Raw genomic sequence first — 25,189 nt, 5'->3', positions numbered from 1 at the left:
TTGGCATTATAATTTGTTTTGGATAGGAGAGAGAAATATCACGACGTAGATAACGTTGGAAAATGTTACACAGTAATCCTGTCAGAAATCTTGGGGAAACATATGTTTTCTGTCTTCCTCAGAACTTAATTTAAAACAAACGGATGCACTGGGGGGAAAAAAAACTGCTTCAGGAGATTTTAAAGAACAGCATGAGCTGAAAGACATTAGCTAAAAATTATTAATTTTCTGCATTAAAAATCAGCACTGATAAGAGCCATCTTAAATCAAATAATTTATTAAGTAATTACATGTAAACACTTTATATTTACTAGCAAATACAATGCTTGCTGTTCTTTTAAATAAGTAATTCAAAAAAATAAGAATCTATTATTAATGACAACAGTGATTAGAGATATCCATTCTACTGTACAGTGAGGAATTTGTTTTTTAATGAAGTTAACATCTTGATTTTTCTTGTTTTGTTTTTTGACTTAAAGGACATAAAACATAAATTTGAGCAGCACTCCAATATGATGTCAAAGCTGACTTTGGTCTATCAGCAAAGGCTAAACAAGTAATCACCCCAACTCTGGAATTTTAAAAATTTACTTGAGAAGCCAGATGGCAGGCCCTTCATAAACATCTTTCAAAAAATATATGCCTTTTTGTCATAAAACAGAGAAAATATAGTCAAAATGTGAAACACTTCTCTTCTAAATGGTAAAAAGAGTATGATTTCATTATTTGCATTCTAGAGTTAAGTTATCAACATACAATACAGGTACACATACACATATTCACAGAGTTTCTGAAATGTGGCCTATCATCTAAAATATTTTATCGTTCTGATATTGTTTGCCCAGATACACTAAAAACAAAAGAATGATAGCTGCTTACATAGTCAAATGAAAAATAAACATCTTTATTTTTTTGCCTACTTTATTTCAATTTTTAAATAAATTTTAAATAAGTCTGTACAAAGTATACTGTTACAGTATATATTTGTAAGTTAGCTAAAATGACTAAATATAACAACACTATAATAAGCAGCATATATTGGCACATCTCTAATAAAGATTAACTTGTAAACCCAAAAGTACCACCTGCTACAAAAACCTTGAGATATTTTGGATCCTTTAAGGAGAGTCATGTTGCAAATACATTAGAGATCAATCCTCCCTGGCCTCTGAAAGGAAAAAATACTTCGCTTTTGATAATTCTGCAGAGAACATGAAAATTTTAAAAGCAAACTGTTAAAGAGTTAAAAATCAGATGCAAATTAGTTTTTAAAAAGAAAATGTCTTTAGAGAACCTTAGGTTAATAAAACAAAGAATTTTAGAAAATCTAATTTATTTCCCCCATCAGTGCTGAGGAAGATGAAGAAAGTGATCACTCAGGACCTGATCCTGTTTCTGTGAAAGCTTTGCCACTGACTTTAAAGGGCAAAGGCTTGAGCCTTTAATTTGGACAATGAAAAAGATTTAATGTTCTGCAACTAGTCAATTTCTAGTTGCTTTCTGGCTTACGCACATTACCACAAAGCTGCAATATTTGGGATGCAAACACCGCTAGGGGGAATGCATACAGCCAAACAAACAAAAAATCTGTTTTCATTAGAATGTTTTTTTAAAATAATGAAAACATTTCTACTGAACTTGGCCTTTACAAATACTGTTTTTTACAAAAACTTAAAACTGATGTACAGTGTCCGTTTACTCATTATAAAGAGTTTTTTGATTTTCAATACATCAGATATTGCAGAGATTCTTGTTCACTGAAAACTGGCTGATAAGAGCCATTTACATTCAAGTATTCTCAAGTTTTAAAATGACAAGTTCCAAGTGCAGTTGTTTAGCTGCATTAGCTTTGTAAATCTGTAACTGTAATATTTCATTAAATTACCTTAGCATTGGGACTGAAGAGTATAAGTGTTACATTTCAAAGAAGAGACTCACCTCAAAACTTTTCTCCCAGAGAGATGTATTTAAATCAATGTTAATTTTTTTTATTTAAGTTAATCTTACATAGAATATAATGCAATACTGACTGCAGCAGGAACCACAGAAGTGGAACACCATTAAATAAATCTGAACTAACACAGATTAAACTTTGTTAAATATTTCTAAATTAATAAAATATTGACAGGATTATAAAATTACAATATTTACAGTAAGAAAAATCTAGAGTAATATATACCTTTAACAGGCTCTTTTCTCCAATTTGGGATTGCACAAGAATTATGAATATACGAAAGGTTCATCATAATAAAGCTGCTTTGTAATGTAATTTTCCATCAGTGCTAAAGAGAATAATCTATCACTGCCTTTTAAAGTAAGTGACTTCTCAAGGTGGGACGGAGTATTTGAGTACCAGACTGGGAACAGAAGTCCTCCTCAAGCCATCTGAAGATAATGTAGGACCAGTCTCAATTGCTCAGATTAAAGCTGCTGTACTACAGAACTGCCAGCAGTCAGAACCACACAGGCTGCAAAAGGGGAGGAAAGGTAGTTTTCAGCTCAGAAAATGTACTTACTGCTGGAAGACTCCAGTCACCATGGACTCCAACAAAGGTTGCAAGAGCTTTGATTTGTACTGAGAGCACAAAACCAGCAAAGATAACGAAAAACATCTAGGATAAAATTTGCAAATTGTGCTGCATCTCCTTAAAGGGACATTGTTCAGCTGAATAACTACAGAAAATAGTCTTGCATTATGAATGCTGTAGATACTTAAAATTGAAAGAATTTTTTTAAAACCCTTTTTTTTACTCTTTGCTTTTCACCTGTTTTGGAGAATGAAATTTGGCTGGTCTGTTTAGTCAGCTTCATTTTCTATTCCTTGCTAGCTTCTGTCTCTTATGTATGAGCACAATGCTGTTGTTTTTGGTTGCAAACATTACAAAGAGGTGTTTAAATACTTCCAAATCCTGTTCTGGGTTTTTAAGAATAAAACTGATTTTTGTCAAATGTATTTCTACTCAATTTTTTGTAAAATAACCAGAAAACCTAAATTTGTGGTCTAAACTACCCAACAATGTCCTTTTAAGTGTAACATTTCACTGTTTGACTCTTCTCTCAACTTCAAAGCATAGTTTTGTGAACAGTTTAAAAAAAGATCCTGTTCAAATTCTGTTTTTTCCCCTTTACCTATTGCAAGAGAGAACTTTCATTTTCTAGTGTATACTTTGAGATAAGTACTTTCTAAGACTAGGAATGAATATATGGGAACAGAACTACACACGATATTGTCAAATATCAGTCTCCTAATTATATATATTTTTAGGGATTTCTATAAGCGCTCACCACCACAGTTTACCTAAGCACCTATAGTCTGAAAAGTAAGTTTCCAAAAAAGTTTGAAATTTTAAACAACAATCTGTAAATTCACACCTACATTACCGATAGACGTTCTCTAGGTCCGTAAATTCCCTTTTCGGTAGTGCAGAGGAGGAAAACTAGGAAGAAAACTGTATCTTTCAATTACCTGAGAGATCACATAATTTATATTAAATGGGGGAGGATAGAGAGGAAATGACAACTGACCTTATAAACAAAGGTATGTTTAGGGCTTCTGATTTCAGGAATAAACCGATATTTACTCGTAAAAGTCTGCCAAAAAACAAAAACAAACACAGGATTACTGGTAAATATTGGTTTATATGGAGAAGAAAAAAAAATGTCATTGTGTTCCTGATTTCCATAGGTTAAACTTCTATAGTTTAAGGAATTTCACACTACAGGCAGACGGAAGAAACATGCCCAAGAAACAGGACAGTTTCAAACTGAATTGCTGACCACCCCCTAGCCTACCCCACTTCCAACAGAATATTTTTGGCAAATTAAGTGCCCCAAACCAGAAGCCTTATGTTGAAAGAAAAAGAAGACTTTAAAAAAACCTAACAAACCCTGTATGCCTTCTTCTGAATTTCATTCCCCACTTTCCAAACCACTGTAGTTAATTTAGCACTCCTGGAAGATGCTTGACTGATAGACAGCCTGGGAGACTGATGCTCTTTTCAGAATTACTTGAAAGAAATTCATTTGTACATAGTATGGTATCTCATCATCCCAACAACCACTTGGATTTCAGCCTTTGGGATTTTGATCATCATCCCACCACATGAGATATCATAAAATATACAGTATTTAATTTATCTGACTTTTAAATAAAGAATTTTCTTATAAGTGGTCATAAACCCTTTTGTTTTATTTACATGCGTATTTATTTCCAAAAATAAAGAGTTGGTCCACACTGGACATGAGAAGTGTTAAAAGTTTAACATCTAACTGAAATACAAGTAGTTCCATAATTCTGTGGTTGATTCAAACCACAGAAACATAGTATATGAGCCACAGACACATTTTTACATATAGCATTATATTCTCAATAATATTTACAAATATAAGGTCAAGATGACTAGAAACTCCCAGGGAACAGAACAGTGTGTCATGGCTAAAAAGAAAGAACAGCTTAAAAATAACCTAAATACAAAGGGAAAACAAAACTTTACATAAAACTTTTGGACAAAAAAATCCTCATTTAACTTTTCTGGTAGTCAAAATTTAAGATTAAAGTTTATGACATCTTGAATACCAACTACATTTAACTTCCTAAACACAAACTTAACAGCTACAGTAAACCAACTCACTAAGTATGTGAATGGCATTACAAATAGAGATTTCTTTATTTATTGTACCTTTTAAGATACAAGAATGCATGTGGCTGAAATACAAAATACCATGGCACTACAGAAGGGATTACACTCCATCAATACACCTGTTTACAAACTGGCCATTTTTGTTGATTATACATTTAAGTCGCAAGATGCGTTAATCTTACTAGGTGTTACATACACATGCACGGGAGAACATATGCCATGACAAGAACTGCAGAGAACTTGGACCTTATAAAGTTTCATGGCTACCTTCATACATGTAACTCCATGAAAGACCATTACACAGAGGAAAGCCCAAGCAAACAAAGTTTTACTCAGATGTGCTGAAGCACAGTGGGTCTGCAGGAAAGAATCTTCTTCCAAACATATACTCCAGCACACCTACGTACCCAACACCATGTTGTTATTAGATTGGGATGGAATTAGTACTTGCAGCCTGTAGATTCCCTCCCACACTGATTTTGGTCCTTGAATATTCACCCACTGGACATGCCTCCATTTGCCCAATTTTTACCCCCAGCTGCAGCATTAGGGGCAGAGAGTTGCTGCATACATGTCTGCCCCAGTAAATGACATTCCCTCCAGAACAGATTCTCTATTTTTTTGGCTTTCTAGCTCAGCAGAGTGCAGCTTGGCCTTAAAGCAGACCTGGAAAGGAAATATTTATACCCTTTTCTTTATCTTTATGGTGGCTGACAACTACCTGAAAGAGTTTGGTTTTTAGATGAAAGTTTCTTTCCCTACCTATTTTTTATATTAACAATTCAGATCTTGTCTACCTTGTGTTTCCTGGAAGACTATGGATGGTTAGGGACTGAGTAGATTTACAGTATCAGATATCTGGAAATGAAATCTGATCAATTAAGGAACTGCCTTTGTTTTTTTTTTTTTTACTCAGACTACTTAAAACTTATCTTTAAGTTTAACCTATTTATTATGTCAGATATCGAACAGCTGAAAACCACCTGAAGAGGCAACATCCTTGCCCTTATAGCTACCTATCTAGGTATTTATATGGACCCAATAATGGTATTATCTGAGTGCCTCCCAAGTGTTTAAAAACAGAAGAATATTTTTTCTCTACTGATCCCAGCCTTCATTTAAGAGCTGAGAGAGCCCCCAATCCATATACCTGGGTCCTCCTACAGAGACCCATAGTCAGTAAAATGGGAAAGACAAGACTTGACATTCCTGGTATTTCCATGATGAAAAACAAGCAGAAAAACATAACATATACAGCATTTTTCTCTCTTCAAGTCTTTGACACTCACATTAAGCTCAACCCAATGTGTACACAAGTACAGAACCTCATTTATAGAGCAGCAACAATAACTGAAATGTATACTCTAACTAGTTATTTAAAGGCAGATAGACTTAATACATTTGAAAAAAATCATACTACAAATTAAACGCCTGCTCTTAAAAATACCTCAACATAAAAATAGCCTTGCAGTTGTATAATTTGATGTACAGCCTAGAAAAATAAGAATTACCACTATTACTAGCCAGGTATGCAATCATCAACACAAGAAATCTTTTCTGACTTGTCTATATGCATTTCTCTATCTAATCCCAGATTAAAATGTAACAAATATGAAAACTTTAACTGTTAAAGGCCTAACCCCAAGGAACCCTTTGGTCATCATGGGACTCCCACTGGGCTCAATGCACATATGCAGGATCAGAACCCAAATCACTTTACAAACTGGATGATATACTTTAAACTACAAATATGGAGTATTAAATTGAAGTTAATGCTTTGGGGGGAAAAATCTGTGCTTTTTTTTTTTTTAAACCAAAAATTCTTTCAATGCGTAACTGCCACCTCATCAAGAAAAACAAACAAACAAACAAACAAACAGGAAAGCCCTGGAGACCTTTTAAACTATGGTATTAAAAACAATGAAACTTTAAGTGTTTAATTCACTCTGACCTCATAACAGTGCTCAGAATCTGGAGTAAAAGCCAAGCAATTAAAAATCAGGATCATGGGCTAATACGTGGGAAGAACCCAAACTAGGAGTTGTACATCAGAGGACATAGCCTCACTAAGTGCCTTACACAAAATGTCATCTACTTGTGGCCTAACCACCACAGACTGGAGTAACAAAGTAAATTGGAGATCAGACTAGTAGTCTTCCTAGTCCAATACCCTGTCTGACAGAGGACTCTCCAGAGGGTGATAAGGGTGCATAGATAGTGGCATAGTGTTCCCAATTTCTATCCCATTCTTCATGCATCTTAATTTTTTTTAAGCCCAACAATGCACCCGAGGTATTGCTAGCTATTTCTTCCACTGTGCTGTGCTATGTGTGTGCGCGCGCATGCATGCATTCCTCAGCATTGAATTCCACTTGCCTTCATGCTGCCTATTCACCTAGCTTTGCCAGACCCTTCTTAAGCTCCTCAGCCTTCTCTAGAATTGGGTAACCTAAATAACCTCACTGTTCACCCTCTTTTCTAAATAATCAGTTAATATTAGGGCTGTCAATTAATCAGAGTTAATTCATGCGATTAACTCAAAAAAATTAATCATGATTAAAAAAATTAATCATGATTAATCACACTGTTAAACAGTAGAATATCAATTGAAATGTATTAAATATTTTTGGATTTTTTCAAAAATATTGATTTCTATTACAACAGAATACAAAGTGTACAGTACTCACTTTATATGATTTTTTATTACAAATATTTGCACTGTAAAAATGGTAAAAGAAATAGTACTAGTGTTTTTCAGTTCACCTCATACAAGTACTGTAATGCAATCTCTATCGTGAAAGTGTAATTTACAAATGTAGATTTTTTTTGTTACATAACTGCATTCAAAAATAAAACAATGTAAAACTTTAGAGCCTACAAGTCCACTCAGTCCTAATTCTTGTTCAGCCAATTGCTAAGACAAACAAGTTTGTTTCCATTTACAGGAGATATTGCTGCCTGCTTCTTAATTATATCACCTGAAAGTCAGAAAAGGCATTCACATGGCACTTTTGTAGCCAGCATTGCAAGGTATTTACATGCCAGTTATGCTAAACATTTATATGCCCCTTCATGCTTCGGCCACCATTCCAGAGGACATGCTTCCATGCTGATGATGCTCATTAAAAATATAATGCGCTAATTAAATTTGTGACTGAACTCCTTGGGGGAGAACTGTATGTCTTCTGTTCTGTTTTACTCACATTCTGCCACAGTTATAGCAGTCTTGGACGATGACCCAGCACATGTTCTTTTTAACAATATTTTCACAGCAGATTTGACAAAACGCAAAGAAGGTACCAATGTGAGATTTCTAAAAATAGCTACAGCACTTTATCCAAAGTTTAAGAACTGAAGTGCCATCCAAAATCTGAGAGGGACAAGGTGTGGAGCATTCTTTCAAAAGTTTTAAAAGAGCAACACTTGATGCAGAAACCACAGAACCTGAACCACCACCACCACAAAAAAAAAAAAATCAATCTTCTGCTGGTGACATTTGACTCAGATGATGAAAATGAACATGCGTCAATCCGCTCTGCTTTGGATAGTTATTGAGCAGAACCCATCATCAGCATGGACGCATGTCCTCTGGAATGGTGGCTGAAGCATGAAGGGACATATGAATCTTTAGAGCATCTGGCACCTAAATATCTTGCGACGCCGGCTACAACAATGCCATGTAAATGCCTGTTCTCATTTTCAGGTGACATTGTAAACAAGAATCAGGCAGCATTATCTCCTGCAAACGTAAACAAACTTGTTTGTCTGAGTGATTGGCTGAACAAGAAGTAGGACTGAGTGGACTTGTAGGCTCTAAAGTTTTACATTATTTTAGGTTTTAATGCAATTTTTTTTGTACATAATTCTACATTTGTAAGTTCAACTTTCATGATAAAGAGATTGCACTATAGTCCTTGTATTAGGTGAACTGAAAAATACTATTTCTTTTGGTTTTCTTTACAGTGCAAATATTTTTAATCAAAAATAAATAAAGTGACCACTGTACACTTTGTATTGTGTTGTAATTGAAATCAATAGATTTGAAAATGTAGAAACATCCAAAAATATTTAAATAAATGGTATTCTATTATTGTTTAACAGCACGATTGAGATTATTATTTTTAAATCGCTTGACAGCCCTAGTTAATATATTAAACACGGGTTCTAATATGAAGCCTTGAGGCATCCACTGTTAACCTTTTTCCTACGATAAAAGCTAACGGTACCTTCCTATTGTTTTCTCTTCCTTAGCCAGTTTCTCATCCTCCAGGACTGAGATTCTCTCCTGCACCATAATCTAGTCAGGGAGCCTGATATGGCTTCCTGATTTTTAAGCAGTTAAAAGTGAGAGCAGTCTAGGGCCTATACATACATCAGTAGAGAAATGGCAAAACACAGGCACACTGCACTCCCACTGTCGGGGGGGCGGGGGCAGCCGGTATACGAGCCAGCTACACCGCTTTATACCAGTTGAGGACTCTCCCAGGCTGGGGGAATTCTCAGATGGCCAATTTGGGCCAGGATTCTGACCACTTTGTGCTGCTCGAGTGATACACAGTGGCCAGAACGAGGAAGATAACCTGCCCCCTTGCTCCCCGATATTACTTTACCTCTCACCCTATACTTAGTTTCCTTAGTAGCGTCTTGAACTGTCAAGGCTTTTAAAATATCCAAATACATTAGGTCAGCTAGTCCTCCATTACCCACTATTTTGTCAACGCATTCAAAAAAATCCTAGTAGATTATTAGAGGTTCAATTTTCCTTTGCAGAACCATTTCAATGTGACTACCTGGTACTAAAGCAAGAGTCTTTGGTTTGTAATTCCTAGGCTCACCCGTAACATTTTTTTTAAAAAGAGGTACAATATTTACTATATTGATATATTGTATATTGACGTGATCGTTCCCCTCTATTCGACATTGGTGAGGCCTCATCTGGAGTACTGTGTCCAGTTTTGGGCCCCACACTTCAAGAAGGATGTGGATAAATTGGAGAGAGTCCAGCGAAGGGCAACAAAAATGATTAGGGGTCTGGAACACATGAGTTATGAGGAGAGGCTGAGGGAGCTGGGATTGTTTAGCCTGCAGAAGAGAAGAATGAGGGGGGATTTGATAGCTGCTTTCAACTACCTGAAAGGGGGTTCCAAAGAGGATGGCTCTAGACTGTTCTCAATGGTAGCAGATGACAGAACGAGGAGTAATGGTCTCAAGTTGCAGTGGGGGAGGTTTAGATTGGATATTAGGAAAAACTTTTTCACTAAGAGGGTGGTGAAACACTGGAATGCGTTACCTAGGGAGGTGGTAGAATCTCCTTCCTTGGAGGTTTTTAAGGTCAGGCTTGACAAAGCCCTGGCTGGATGATTTAACTGGGAATTGGTCCTGCTTTGAGCAGGGGGTTGGACTAGATGACCTTCTGGGGTCCCTTCCAACCCTGATATTCTATGATTCTATGATACTACTGTTTAGTCCTCAAGTATACTGATCTTAATAAGGCATTTATTTTAGTTAGCAACTCAGCCATTTCATTCCCAAGTTCCTTCAGAACTCTTGGATGAGCTCTGATCTTGGTCATAACAGAGCTTTAATTTATTAGTTTGTTCCAGCAGCTCCTCTTTGGACACCTCGGTCTTTTCAGATAAGGAAGATGAGGTACTCTTAAAGGGTAGATCAAGTTCAGGTATCTCTCAAACTCTTCTGTGATGAAATTGATGCAGAGTCGTCACTCAGCTTCTCTGCAATGTCCTTGACCTCCTTAGTTGTTCCTTTTGCAGCCTCATACCTCAGTGAACCCAAATTCTCTCATAGCCTTCCTGCCTCTAACACACTTTAAAATTTCATTTGCTCTCAGCTCTTCAAAACCCCTTTTAACCCTAATTGCCTTTTTACATGTTACCTGCCATGGGTTTCTATCCACTTCACTTGGGTTAGACTTCCATTTTCAAAAAAATACTTGTTTGACTCCAGTAACTCTTATACCTTGCCATTTAACCACACTGATTTATGTCTTGACTCCCTGCTTTCTTTCAGCTTCAGGGCGATGCACACCTTCTTGAATGTTTATGACTTTTTGCGATACCTACGTACCCTCCTTGCTGAGTCTAAGGATTTTACTCTCATCCCTTTTGATGTTAGGGTCTGATTGACTAGCATTCTCATTTTCCTGAAATCTTCTTTTCCTAAATTTAGTATCACCTGGTTGGTTTTAGGTGTTATTTCTCCCTCTCCTGAGGGCATTGAACCTGTAATTATACCATGGTCATGATTACTTAATGGCTGAACTATAATTATTTCTTAAATCAATTCTTCTGTGTTATTTAGTCCTAAATCAAGAATCTCTCTTGAATAAGAAGCAATCATTTAAGGTGTCAAGAAATTACTTCTCCAAATTGTGCTCTATTTTGAGACCTGACCAGATCATACATGGGTAGCTGAAGTCACCCCTTATTAGTTTTATGAAGAATCAACTGCCTCTTTGCTCTCCTTCAACAATGAACAGTCAATAACTGTCCTCCTGGTCAGGAAGACAGTAATACAGTTGTATCCTTATAACTTGGGATTTGTCAATATGCAGATTCTAATGCATGATCCTCAACTCTAGTTCTCTCAAATTCGATGGAAATGTTTTAGATAGAGTGCTACTCGACCATCTCTATTACTTAATCTGTCCCTCCTCTATTGTTTATAGCCAGGTAATACAGTGTATCTGATTTTTATGACTCCACCATGTTTCAGTAATGCCTATTGTATCAAGTCCTCTTCCATTGCCAGACATTCTAGTTCATCTATTTTTAAGCCTCTTGCACTGGTACAAAGACACTTACAGTTTTTATTTTTGGCTGTGTGCCTATTTCTTAGTTAACTCCTTAGTCTGACACCCTTTTCCTTTTCTAGACTGTACTGTTGCAATCTCAACCTGCCTTTGCTCCATTTTCCACTGCATATTCTCTCCTAGATGCAGAGATCCCTTTCTATTGCTGACAACCCAAGCAGATGCCCTAGTCCAATCCAACTGCTCCACTGCACCTGTCAGCTTTCCTTCAGCTCCTAGTTTAAATAATCTTCTCAAAACCTTATCAACGTTCTGTGCCACCAGTCTGGTTCCACTTGGGTTAAAGCAGAACCCAATCCATTCTAGATAGGACCTCCTTACCCTCCAAAGCTCCTCAGTGCCTAATTTATTTACCCTTCAAACTCTTTGCGTCCTCTTCTCAGCTTCCCATTAACTCTCTAAGGCACCTCCCTGTCGAGCAGGCCCTACATGTAGCAATTAAAGCATTTCAGAAAAACGTACCACATAAATCCTAAACTGAAGCCTTTTTCCTAGTTACCTAAACATCTCCACATCCCGGATCCCAATATGTACCATAGCCACAGGCTTCTCCCCAGCACTCATTAGAAGTTTACCTAGGTATCTCTGAGATTTTTACTGTTGCACCCCTGAAGCAAGTCAGCAAACAGTTCTCACAGTAACCCTATACTTGACTATCCATATTTCTAATGATCTAATCTTCTGCCACTGCAGTACATCAACAATTCTCAACTATCCCCATCTTCTGAAGGGGCCTACTTTGGTGTGTGAATAACAGTCACTTTCCTCTATCAAAAGGTACATCCTCAATTAAGGGTTTTTCCCTTCATTTTGCCTTGCTGCCCTCCAATCATAAGACAGGCTTCCTCAAGTGGAGAACTAATTAAGCCAATCCTGAGATAAAACCAGTCTACAATATCTATATATGCTGTCTTTGTAAATAATTCTCTGTCTCCTCCTCCTCCTCCACTGCAGCGACTCTGGCCTCAAGATGCTTTACTGGGGCTCCAAGGACTACCAGTTCCTTGCGCTGCTTGTACAGATGTGCCATATATCCACAAGGCAAGCAGTCATTCTGTACCTGGTGCAGTAATCTAGGTAGTTGCCATCAAATTAATCTGTGCTACCGCCATAATCGAACTAGGAATTATGACTCTGTTACTGGATACTAAAGTTTTATCTTTCAGTTAGAAGCCAAGGTCTATTTGCTTTACTTTGGCCCACCAAGAGTTTGATTCAGCATACAAGTTACTGTATAGCGCTGCAAAAGCTTGCGGAAACCAATTTCCCAGGACTTTCATTGCCTAATGCAGCATGGAAACCCAACATATTTTTTTGCTGAATCAAGCTCTTAACGCAGTGTGATCAAAAGGCCTATCTGCAAACTGAACTACATATGCTGACCAAAAGAAAAACCATCATTACATATCAGTTTAAAGAATTTAATTCACAAATGTTAATTGTAGAAAATAGCTCTTAGGCCATCTAATCCATCACCCTGCAACACTGCCATGCAGTACTGAGAGACCTCTCCAGAATCCACATCAGTTGTCCTCTGTCTGGTCTTGCCTTGAACAGATATGCCCCAGTGACAACAACTCCATCATCTCAGCCTGTAGACAAATTATTTCATAAAAATATCCCTCCTACGAAAACCTGAATTCTCTCTCTCACACACACTATTTTTATATAGAATTGCACCTCTCCATTAAAAACAAAATATCCTGATAAACGAATGGCAAATTATGGATTCTCCTACAATTATGGACTCATCAGCTTATTGGAAGTTATAATGCCATCTCCTATAGAGTCAGAGAGTCTAAGGCCAGAAGGGACCACCAGATCTCCTAATCGGACCTCCTGCATATCACAGGCCCTCATTCACCCTTCTTAATACAATCCATTATCAAAAATCTTGGCAACTTGCCCAGAAATTGAAATGTTAGCTCTGCAGAAAGCAGGTTCCAAACACATGAGCTGTTCTCTGAAGACACGCTGCCCAGCGTTTAGTCCCTCATGATTGTAGCAGGGGACTGCCGGATTTGAGCACCTCTGCTATGGTATCATAGAAGGAAAAGGGCAGACAATGGTAGAAAGGGTCCCAAACTTTGGTAGACATCCAGCACACCTAGAGTGGGGTTCACGTGGACAACACATCTCAGAGAGCCACAACTGTCTACCTGTGTGCTACTGAAAAATTAGAATTCTTGATTGTTGCTGGCACCTAATCACCCAAAAGCAGCTGGGAACCCAATAAACTCCTAAAGTTGCAAACCTGGATCACAAAAGCCAGAGACGCCCTCCTAAATGAGAACTGAAATAGTCCCCTGTCAATTCTTCAAACTGTCTACTCCAGCCAACAAGAATGATCTTAGTCTTATATGGGCTGACCCACTGCCAGTTAGTCTTTATTCAAGCTCCAGTCTCAGCTAAGCACTGAGTAAATTACTACATTGTGCCAGATTACGTGGGATGAGAACACAGAACTAGGTTTCACACACCCCCTCCCATACTAACGACACCATAGCCCATATTTCCTCACAAACCATGCTTAAAGCTCCACACACACACTGAACAAAAGCACAGAACACAACTCTGTGGAATGCTTAGCACAGGTGACCAAGTACCCAGGACTGTGATATGGGATCTCTCAGAAAAAAGGGAACTGAGCCACTCAAGACAGACTCCATATACTCCTGCTAGGGTCAAAACCTCTTCCTGGCCAAGTTAACTAATAGCTCTATATAAATCAGCTAAGACATCTGATTATCTGCCACCAGGCGGCCAGCAACCAAGAAAACCCCCAGGCATAGTCTCAGTATCACTTTCAGGACTAACCCAGACCGGTGTGGGTCAAGATGACCTGGGAATCCAGGTGTTGTTGCAGCTGTCTTTCTACAGCCTTCTCCACAAAACAGAGTGATAAAATGAAGAGTATGTCAGCATCAAGATTTTTATTTTGAGCAAGGGTCTAATCATTTTCTTAAGAGCAGTGGGCACTTTAAAAGAAGTGTCACCTAACGGACTCTGCCAATCAGCTCTTATAACATCCTTCACATCATCCCATTGGTTCTCACTAGCCAAGAGGCATATATATCAAGTTGCAAGTTCTAGCCTAAAGCTTCCTCAGCATCTCTGTGATCAACAGTAGAGGCAAATTAGTCTTTTTTCCCCTCCTACACAGCTTCAGAATAGGATTTCAGAAACTCTGCACCTTAATCAGTCAGGCTTAGTACATGGCTTCCATCATCAGCTCCAATTCCCCACTCACTACAGTGTCCTATGAGGAAAAAGCTAAGGAAGAGGCTGTGTAGGAGCCTCGGTTACTTATAGCCAATGACAGAAGTGATGATGAGCCAACTGGCCACCAGAGCAGTCAACCTGCTAAAGAGCAGGCTGAGCAGTATTATCCCCAAACAGGCGCCATTAGCCTCTGAGGTTGGGCCAAAGAGGGGCGCCCTTCAGCCTGATGACAGCGGTGGAGCGGTGGGTGAGCAGACCAGAGTACAACATCCATGCCCGAAGGCCTCTAATCCAAGCTCAAAAACAAAATGCAGAGGGTGGCCAGGAATTGACATGGATACAGAAACTACCTACAACAGTCCCCTGGTGGTCATCATGAAATCCCAAGGCATCTGATAAGAGACATCATCTACACGGAGAACGAAATCACCCCAATATAAGTAGAACTCTAGTTACCAGTGCAGGCTGTCCTCTGCATTAAACTTCTTAGGACCAAATTTTCCTCTCAGTTACACAGGTACAACCATACTGGCATCAGATATACAGAAAAGCTTCACAGAGGAGAATCCAGCAATCTCCCTTTTGTGCTCTTACACATCATCAAGTACTTATACTGCACATTAAATATTAACTGATTTTTAAAGATATAGACCTGATGTGCTCTAGTCTCTCAACACTTCACTTTTAGGTTTTACTGAAATTGCAGGTTGCAGAGTTTATACCTTGTTCCCAGTGAACTGTACAGCACTGGACTTCAGTGAGTGGGACTCTATTTCCCCACTCACCATCTGGGACTTACTGTGTCACTACTGCTCACCTGCCAGTCTGCTGTGCAGGTTTTACACTACCATGGAACTTGGGGTGCTAGACATGCCAGTCTCACAGAACAAATGAAGTGGAGGTAGTATGCACTAGAAAGCACAGTATTTGTCTTTGACTGATAAACTAATGTATTTGTCTGGGGACCCATTGTCTGACAAAGATACTTCAAAAGAGCACATCAGGTACTATGCCACAGCAACTATTAATCATTCTCCCTTTGCTCAAAGGACTTCCTCTGCTCCATCCTAAGGTAACACTTCTAGAAAATATTTCCAAGAACTGTTGCAGAATGCAGCTGCCTGCTTGGTAAGAGAACTGCAAACATCCAGCCCCCTATGAGCTACCCTGGTTATAAGGCAAAAAGTTTGAGAGTTAATTGATGATAAATCTACCTCTTAATCTAGGCCTGAGGTGCTTGAACAACCCTCTCGCAGTTTTAGAGTATACATCTTCAAAGCCATCTAGCTCTGCTGGACCATTTTCTTCCCATCTTGAGGTTCTATTGAAAGTGGGCCTGGTCCTTCTCAGTTCCCGGACCACAATTATGGGCTCTCCCTGAAGGACGCCAGAGTCCACCCGGGGCTAATAGAAAGGCTTTGTATTTGTGTTAGTATACCTTGCTCTCTTTTCATAACCTCTTCCAGTTCAAATCACTTTCTTTGTGCCGAGTTTGCTGGTTAGAGCAACTCATTTTCCTGAGACAGTGGATCCAGTTTTGGTTTATTTCTTTTAGTTTCACACAATGTCCTAGATGTATGGAAACCAACACTAGAAAATAAATCCCCGCTCTACCCTTCAGTTCCCATATACTTCTCTAATCACAATTTTAAGTGTATTGAACTACCCAATTAGCCAGTTGAGAGTTTGGTACTCCGCTCCTATATGCCATCTAGGGCTATTAAGATGCATTATACTGATAAACTCAACGTGTGACCCTAATAACCCTCACATGCTTTGTATTTCACAAATCATGGAATACATTTCAAACCACTATATAAGATGACTTTACTTGGCCCTCATGGATGCCACTCTACCCTGTTCAGACAAATGACAGTTTTCACAGTAACTACTATACTTCGAAAGACAAAAGCAGAGGGAGACTAAAAAAAAACCAACACAAAGCAAACTAAAGACAACTATCTGGCATGAATGTGTGAGTGAGGAGATGGAGTAGCTCTTGTTTGAGAAGACATGCAGAACCGATTCCTGGCCTCACCACTCCAACACACAAATTCCTTGCTGCCAAAATTTAGAGAAGCATTTTTCATTTTCATTCAGACCATTACTCTCAGTAATTCCAAACACACAAGAGCTCAGTTTTAAAAGAATGCCAAACATTTTAGGTCCAAAGTTTAGGTTTTGGCTAACAACATTTCTAATGTTACTAGGTTTAGAGAAGTTCATTAAATTAAAATTCCATGAACTTTTAAAAAAAATATATATGCCACCTCCCTGCCATGTTTGCAACCCACACACAAAGCTTTTTGCACAATGGTAGAGAACCAGAGTGTTAAACTGACTGAAACCAAAATGAACCTACCCAGTGTAAAGTGACGCCATTAATCTCGTTTCTCTCTCAAGTTATCTTTCATTTTACAAGCAACATGCAAGATTCCCACAGCTGAAAGATTAGAGAAAAAAATCTCAGATTAGTTTGTCCTTTTTGTCAACACATCATTTTGACAGCACTCTGCATGCAATCAGTTTCACTGTTACACTACCAAAACTTCACTAGCCTCAGTTTCCCCCATTTTTGTGGGGGAGGGTAAAGAGGAGTAAAAAGCTTTATGAAGTACAAAGAGAATATTTTTTTTAAAAATAATAAAATGTGGCTGTTAAAGCACAAAAACTGGCAGGGGACTCAGAAGCAGAGGTAGAACCTGCTACTACTTTAACCTTTTTCCAAACTGTCTAGATATCAAAACTGACCTTGACTTTTCAACTATCCAAACTGAGTTAACAGCAAAAAAGTAGACAGCTAACATGGGAGGTGAAAAGTGAAGGTAAAGTAAATCTGAAAATTTTAAAAAGCTAATGTTTAGCATAATAATGGATTTTTAAAACAATTTTTAATTTAAAAAAAAATCTTGACAGTGTTCACTAGCAGGAAGCTCTCCAGAATGAACTTCAGCAAATTCCTTTCAGAAAACTACCATGAATTAGGAGTAGATTTCTGAATGAGCAATCCGATTTCTAACTAGCTGATCACACACAGATGCTCATTTTCTACAAACTGAGTTGGTAAAAAACAGAAAATTCAGCACTGCTAGTTATACTCTGAGTTTTCATGTTTTGTGTAAGTTCCCATAAAGTTTAAACCTGTTTTAGCATTCTTGTACATCAATGTCAGGATATCCACCTCCATCCCCGACAGCTTTGGAAATAATAGGAACAAGTCAATCAGATTTGGTATATGCCCTGAAATGGAAAGTCTGGACTTAAAAAAAAAAAGAAGTTAGCGCTTATGAAAGTTGCTGAATCCACTGAAGTCCTTAATCCAAAATGGTCAGCTTATTTTTTGCTTAAAAAGCTTTAAAATGTTTATCTTAGAGAAATTAAAATGGAGGAGACTGACCTTTGAGGAAGGGGGAAGAAACATGTAAAGGAGCAAAAATGTAACATGGTAACCTTGTAAGGCTTTGAGGAAACTAAGGGGTTTTTTCTTCTTAAAGGCCAGAAAAAAGTAATCCAAGGGTCAGTTTGAGAATTTACAGATACTAGATTAAGTAAAGGTGGACGCATAGTCAAGAACTTCAGATTTGAATTATTAAAAAGTTGTATGCATTAGGCATTAGATAAAAATGCATATCTACCAAATCTTCACTGACAATAAAAGTTACTTGGATATGAAAAATCACTTCAATTTATGTTGTCAATATTTATCCTTTTCCCCCCTCCTCCCACTCCATTCCTCCCCAAATTCAGTTTACTTTTTTCTTGGGAGACGTATAGCACCACTGCATTAGAACGTACAAGAAATGAAAACAGTGAGTACAACTGATATAGATCCATTGACTTTTTATTACAAATTTACTTGATCACGTGGCTTCAAAAAGTTTAAATCAATACCCTATTTTCTGTATGCTAGTACAAAGCAAAATCTATTTTACAAATTAAATACCTAAAAATTTGACAAAAATAAAGTTTTATGGAAAACAGTTATAAAAATCTTAAATCCCCTTTTACGAAGGTAAGAGGTAACATTCCCTCCCCACCCCTGCAGTCGTTATACAATATTAACGTTCATATTTTTAGAATAGGTAGGTATATTATATTTTGCTGTTAGCATACAAAAGTCATACTAATCACTTTATTTGTATATACTCCAGTTAGTGCACGAATGCCATCTGATTGTAATATAATCAACTATCTTTAATTGAATCCTAATTTACATTTAATAGTTTGCATAGTTTGAAAGGGATAAAGGTTATACTACAGCTAATCATAAAAAGAGTGATTACAGTGCTATTTTTAAAGGCAACAAAGTAATTGCTCCCAAATGAAGTTATCGGTCTGCTCTAGGCAGGGGTTAAAATTACCAGCAGCTTTCTGCCTTGCCCGATATGACTGTTACATCTCACTAGCCATTCGAAGTGGACAGCCTCTCTCTTTAGAATGTCTGAAAAGTTCTTAGTAAATTGCTAGTTTTGCACTACTTCTCAAAGAACGCTACACTAAGTAAATTTCAACCCCTGCAAGGGATACTCAAAAAAGTGACACTGTCAAGTATTTTTTTTTTAAATAAAAGGTTTTAATTTTTAAAACTCTCCATTGTGTATGATGCCCTCTGAGAAGTTTGAAAAGAACACCCACTCCTCACCCCTATACCGGATTTTTCTATTCGGTGACAACTGAATTTCCCTCCTCCACTTCATAGGGTGCAAAAGCCAACTTGGCTTTACTTGTAAACTTCCTTGTTGTCATAGGCAGCTTCAATGATTTCCGCACAGTTCTGGTTTGTTAGTTAGCTTTTGCTCCCCCTGTGGCTGGATGGCTGCCTCTTGCAGCACAAGCAGAACAATAAATAAGAGGCATGAATCAACAGTGGCTAATTTTTTTTATTTAATTTCTCAGAGACAGAGCAATTTTTTTTAAACAAAAAAAAATGAACTTAGAATCTGGAGGACATTCTCCATTAGATTATAACCGCTTTAAAGAGAGGTCATATTTAATTATAAATTACTTGACAGTGTCCCTTTAACTTAAAAATAAACGTATGTCAGTATTGCAATGAATTTCAAGTTTTCTTGCAGTTAGTCATATAAAGTAGTTTTATCATGCTCTTGGACCTTTTCTACAAGACATTTAAAAGCATATCAAGGAAAATATAAGGCATATTTTTCAGGAATTAAATTTCTTGGCACATTTGAGCATACTGTCTTTTTTAGAACAACACATATGGTCAAATATACCATTACCTTTATTCGTCTAACATTAAACAGGGTTTTCCAACTGTATTTTGTTTTAAATACTGAGATAAAAAACCTTGGTAAAGTACCAAGCACCTCAGGAAAAAAAATGAGATGCCAATAAAATTAAATAAAATCCTTTACAGTCATTTAGTCTTTCATCAATATCATTTATAAATTCCTAGAATATCTGGATGTGGATTTAATTTAAAACAAAACACAAAAATAAAACACTGACCACAAGTTCTCAGACACTGTTCACAACACTTTGCTAAACTGTGTTAAGCTGTAATGGTATGAATGGAACTGCAACAACCCATGCACTTCTTCACCCAATCAGATACCATGTAGGATCTGAATTTTACAGGTAAAGATTTCCCTTTAGTCAATGTTGACCCTGGGGAAAAGCCTGTGTATTTAACAAAGCTTATATTAACTCAAAAGTAAGGAAGGACACTTTGCAGTATTTTCACTGACTCACACTACTTATTGCTGATAACGTAGAACACTTGTAACTATGAGCAATGTGTGTCAATCTGCAGTATAACTTTTAAAACCGTAGTAAACAGTAGAACCAAGACATAGTCAAGTAGCAATACCAAAACAATTAACTTCCCTAACTACATCTAGCAGCATGGAGAATGCAGTCCTTTCCACATCACTGTTGAATTACAATAAATGAAACTGCTCATCAAACCCTCCAATTAAAAAAGCAGGTTATTAGACATTTACGTGCAATTGAGAACCATTTCAAATATCACATTATGCACTATGAAAGCTTATTTTTACTATCTGGAAACAGGAAAAGTGCACCTTAATGAAGCAATTTAATCATTTCCAGTGATTATTACAGAAACAAATCCTTAACTTCTGAACTGTCATCTCATATTTAACTTTCTGTGAATACTAATAGCAAACTTTTTTAAAGGGAAATGCGTGCAATGGAAATAGCTTTGTTTTGACACTTGCAGTACATCTCCAAAACCAGAGAACTATATTTTTAATGGAAAAAAAACCCCCATCAGAAAATAAAAATCCTTTAAACAAACTTTCCCCCCCTCTTCTAGGCTAGATCCTTTACAATCAATGAGAAGCAGAGATAACTTCCTGTTCCAACAGGTGATGTCTTCTATATACAGCAGTTAGGTCTACACGGCTAAATTTGTCAAGAATGTTAAGAAAAATGATTGCATCCCAATAACTTTTTAGTTGAACAACATTCTTGTTTTTCTTAAATGTTTTCTACAGAATTGAAACCAGAAAATTTACTGTTTAAGGCATCTTTTATAACATTTTCTCTTCACTCATAATGATGATAGTCATGCAGCAGTTTAATGATAAAAATATATTAATATTTTACTATACAGCAGCAAGAAGTTAGTCAATTAAAAGCACACAAACTTTTTAAAAGAAAAACCTGTAAAAAGTCTATTACTATAAATATTTCAATTTGGAGAACACAATTTGACAAATTAGTGTTCTGTTAAATTCTGCATTTTCATATCCTACACTTTTACTATATCTCACAAGTACATACTTTTGATAGAAGGCTTGTACACTTGGGGGTCACAACTACATTTATAATGTATGTAGCCAGTATAACTAGCACCACAGCTACATGGAAATCCTTTACATACACCATCTTGGCTTTCACTTTTAAATGAAACTCAAAATCCATGGCTCAGTAGGATTACTCTATAATTGTGTTGCACTGATTTCTATAACAGGCCTACATAAGTTAATAGCACTGGCACAAATCAAAGTATAGGTGCAGACCTTTTACAAGTTTAGGAGATAGTGCTAGTGCCAGTGACCACACAAAAGACTCACTACCTGTTGTCCAAAAACAGGTTTACTGGAAATTGCTGCACATTAGGTAAGTACTTTAAGTACACATAATAAAAAAAATATATTATGAACAATACAAGTACATCTCATATACACAATAATGACAATACGCCTACTTAGTTGTAAACCAAACAGGTGCAGAAAATTGTGGGAGGAGATTCTTTACTTTTTTTCTGGGTTTTTTTTGTTTTATTTTGTTGTTGTTTTTTTTTACTATTTGAATAACTTTGGTTCAAACGTAAAAATCACAAGTTAGCAAATTTCATTTAAATGCCTTTTTTAATAATTTTTCTTCATGTTCACAGAAGTTTCACTGACCATTTTATATGTTTAAGGTCCAGATGCAATGCATATTGTATAAAAGAGAGCACTTATTGTTTACCTTGCATGAATTAAACCTACGTACCTTTTAACTCTACAAACTTCTGCATAACATTTAGACAAAGCTCAGACACACAGCATGCCTAGCCCTCATATATATACACATCTCTAATCACAGGTATATAGGGTGTCAAATATACTATAATAACCTCCATGTAAGGTTTGAAATTTGGTAACAAAATGAGAAGAAAAAACTAAAAATATTATTTTACGTGTTCTAAAATATCTCTTTTTTTGTGCTAAAGTCAAATGTTAGCTCAACATGAAAAGGACTTTTTTTATATAATTCAGCATTATTATAATCTTGACCATTTTTGCAAACACTTTTAATAATAATAGCTTAAACGTGTACAAAAGTTCTTGGTTAATTAGGGAAATAAACACTCAGTTCTTTATATTTTTTTTTAATCAAGTAGGAAACACAGTTCATATATAATGTTATTACTTTTTTTTGTTTTTTTTTGTTTGTTTTTAGCAGCTGCTTACTGTTTTATATGGTGGATAAAGTGGAGGAACATCCAGCGATGGGTGGCCAGTCGGAGAAGTTGCTGAGCTGTCAGTTTGTGGAGGTTGGTTGAGTGGGTGGTGCTCCCTTGGAGTTATTAACAGGTACATTGTTTTTTGTTGGTTTTACTTTTTTTTTTTGTATTTATCTCTCTCTGGTTCTGTGTCTGGGGTTCTCTTTATTACAGTATAAGTCTCTGTCTGTGTGTGTGTCTGTGTGTGTGTCTCTGTGCAGCAGGCAGGGAGGCAGCCAGGAGCCAAGTCGGGATCAATCCTCCTCCGGCTCGTCGGCCTGCAGCAGGGCTCCGGGGGGCCCGGCGGCGGCGGCGCTGCTCTCAGTCTCCGCCTGCGGCTCGGGCCCAGAGGCGGCGGCGGCGGCCCGCTTGTCCCGCTGCTTCTCCTGGATCTTCTTCATCTCCTCCGAGTACTTGCAGAAGGTGTGGCCGAACTTGGCCCACACCTTGTAGGGGACGGTGATGGAGTTGCGGTAGGTGGGCTTCACCTCGCTCACCCGCATGAACACGCCGTACTTGTTGGAGCCCACGTCGAAGAAGAAGCGCTTGTTGTCCACAGTCAAGGAGGTGCCCTCGGGCAGCTCGGCCGGCTCCTCCTCCACGCCGTAGTCGTCGATGAGCTTGGCCAGGGCGTCGCGGAACTCGATGAGCCCCTGCGCCGGCAGCGCGATGGTCTGGCCCTGCGTGGAGCCCAGGCCGGGCCCCCGGTTGACGGTCTGGCGGATGCGGAGGAAGCGGCCGCGCTGGTTCTCCTTCAGATCCATGTAGTACTTGCGGTTCTCCCGCACCAGAAACTCGCTCTTCAGCGCCCGGCGCGGCTCGTCGGCGGCCTGCGCCAGCTCGGGCGGCTGGCTGGGGCCCAGCTGCGCGTAGTGCTCGATGAAGTCGCCCAGGTAGTCGCGGAACTCCACGGCCACCGACATGGAGAGCGTGAGGCGGCTCTTGTTGCCGCCCGCGCCCACCTCGGCGATCTTGAGGAAGCGGCCCTTGGCGTTCTGCTTCACGTCCAGGTAGAAGCGCTTGTTCTGGATGTCCACTCGCTTGGAGGCCAGCTCCTGGGTCTCGTGCTGCAGGCCGCCCCCCGGCCCCCCGCCGCCGCCGCCGCCGGAGCCCGACCCCCCGGCGCCCGGCGCGCCCCCGCCGCCGCCGCCCTGCTCGCTGCCACTGTCTCTGTCCGCCATGATGCTGCCCGCCCTGCGCCCGGCCGCCCGTCCGCTGCCGCCTCCGCCTGCCGCTTCCCTGCTCCGCCCGCCGCCGCCGCCGCCGCTGCTGCAACCCCCACAGCCACCAGCCGGCCGCTCTCGCGAGATCTGCGGGAGAGAGAGGAGAGAGCGGGTAACACGGCAGAGAGAGGCGTACAGTACGGGGCGCCCTACTGTACAGGAGGCAGCGCCGCGCCGGACGGACAGACAGACAGACAGACCGGCCCCCACCCCTCCCCTCCTCCACGGCGCGCTGCCCCCGGCCCCGCCCCCCGCGCGCGCAGGGCTCCGCTGCATCCCCAGCCGGCCCCCCTCCCGGCGCGTGCACACCAGCCCCAGCCTGCTCCCCCGGGGCACGCAGCTCCAGCAGCTCGGGCCCCTTCTCCGAAGAAGGGAACACAGTTAAAAGTCTCCCCCCATCCCACCCCACAATACAGCAGGATCGTGGCCAGCTCGCCCCCCGAGCTTTGGCGCAAGTGAAAGAAGGGGCAGGGACTGCAGATCAATCCCCACAAGCCGCCTCGTCCGCTAGTTTTTAAAAGCTGCCTTTAAAAATAACTCCACATAAATCATTGCAAGCCGCCTCGTCCTCGAGCTTTAAAAGCGGCCTTTAAAAATGACGGCAATGCCACTCGTTGGCAGAGCCCTATTAAATGCAATGAACGACCAGGAGGACAGTTACCTTCAGATAAGTTTGCTCAGGTAACAGGAGAAGCTGGGCTATTCCTAGCATAACGGGGAGAGCACAGTATCTCAACACGGTACTCAAGTCCTGGCATAACGATCATGGCGAGAAAATGCACAATAGCTGGCCCTGCGGGTCCCCTGGATAACATCATGTACCAAAATAACCGTCCCTGTGTTTTCTGAAGGTATACTACTCCGGTGATTGAACCAAACGCATTCGCCCAGAGTGGAAAGACATTGCTAAATTCTCGCTGCACGTTAGATCTGCTGTGACCTTTTGAGATGATCCAGTTTTTCCATTCATTGCAGAACCCCCCCCCCCCAAACACTAAATACCACACGCTAACCCCCTGCAAAAGCAGACACCCACATACACAACCGCACAGTAGCACAGATCAGAACGGAGCTGCAGCTGTGGTTTCTATTAACTCATTTCTAACCTTTGTCTGGAGAGGGTTAAATACATATTGAATTGAATTATAAAAATGACTGTTCCTCCAGCCCCTTCTCCCCACAGCTGCAGGGATCCAGGGAAAGGAACCCGCCTGGGAGCTTCATCTCCTTTCAGATTCGGGACCGAGCTCCCGGGGCAGGTCTGAATAGACACCCCGCTCTGGAAGCGGCAGTTATT

General features: G+C 39.3%; 1 protein-coding gene across 3 annotated transcripts in view; it reads right to left on the bottom strand.

Moving 5' to 3' along the window:
• Nucleotides 1-297: 297 nt before the first annotated feature.
• PURA (purine rich element binding protein A) overlaps nt 298-25,189 on the bottom strand; it is a 30,267-nt gene continuing 5,375 nt past the window's right edge. The window contains exons 2-4 of one of the 3 annotated variants that reach the window (XR_012160283.2): nt 22,638-23,979; nt 3,526-3,591; nt 298-2,468 (exon numbers count right to left, since the gene is read on the bottom strand). Coding sequence is in view for 1 of the 3 variants with exons in the window: in XM_073356051.2 (XP_073212152.1) it covers nt 22,924-23,850 (927 nt within the window). In the remaining 2 variants the exon portion in view is untranslated. The other 2 variants (XR_012160282.2, XM_073356051.2) reach the window with 2 other exon arrangements.

Source organism: Lepidochelys kempii, chromosome 8 (assembly GCF_965140285.1).
Source record: "Lepidochelys kempii isolate rLepKem1 chromosome 8, rLepKem1.hap1, whole genome shotgun sequence".
In the NCBI taxonomy this organism is placed as follows: domain Eukaryota; kingdom Metazoa; phylum Chordata; order Testudines; family Cheloniidae; genus Lepidochelys; species Lepidochelys kempii.
Note: the sequence above shows the minus strand (reverse complement) of the source record. Positions and strands in the feature narration are given on the sequence as shown.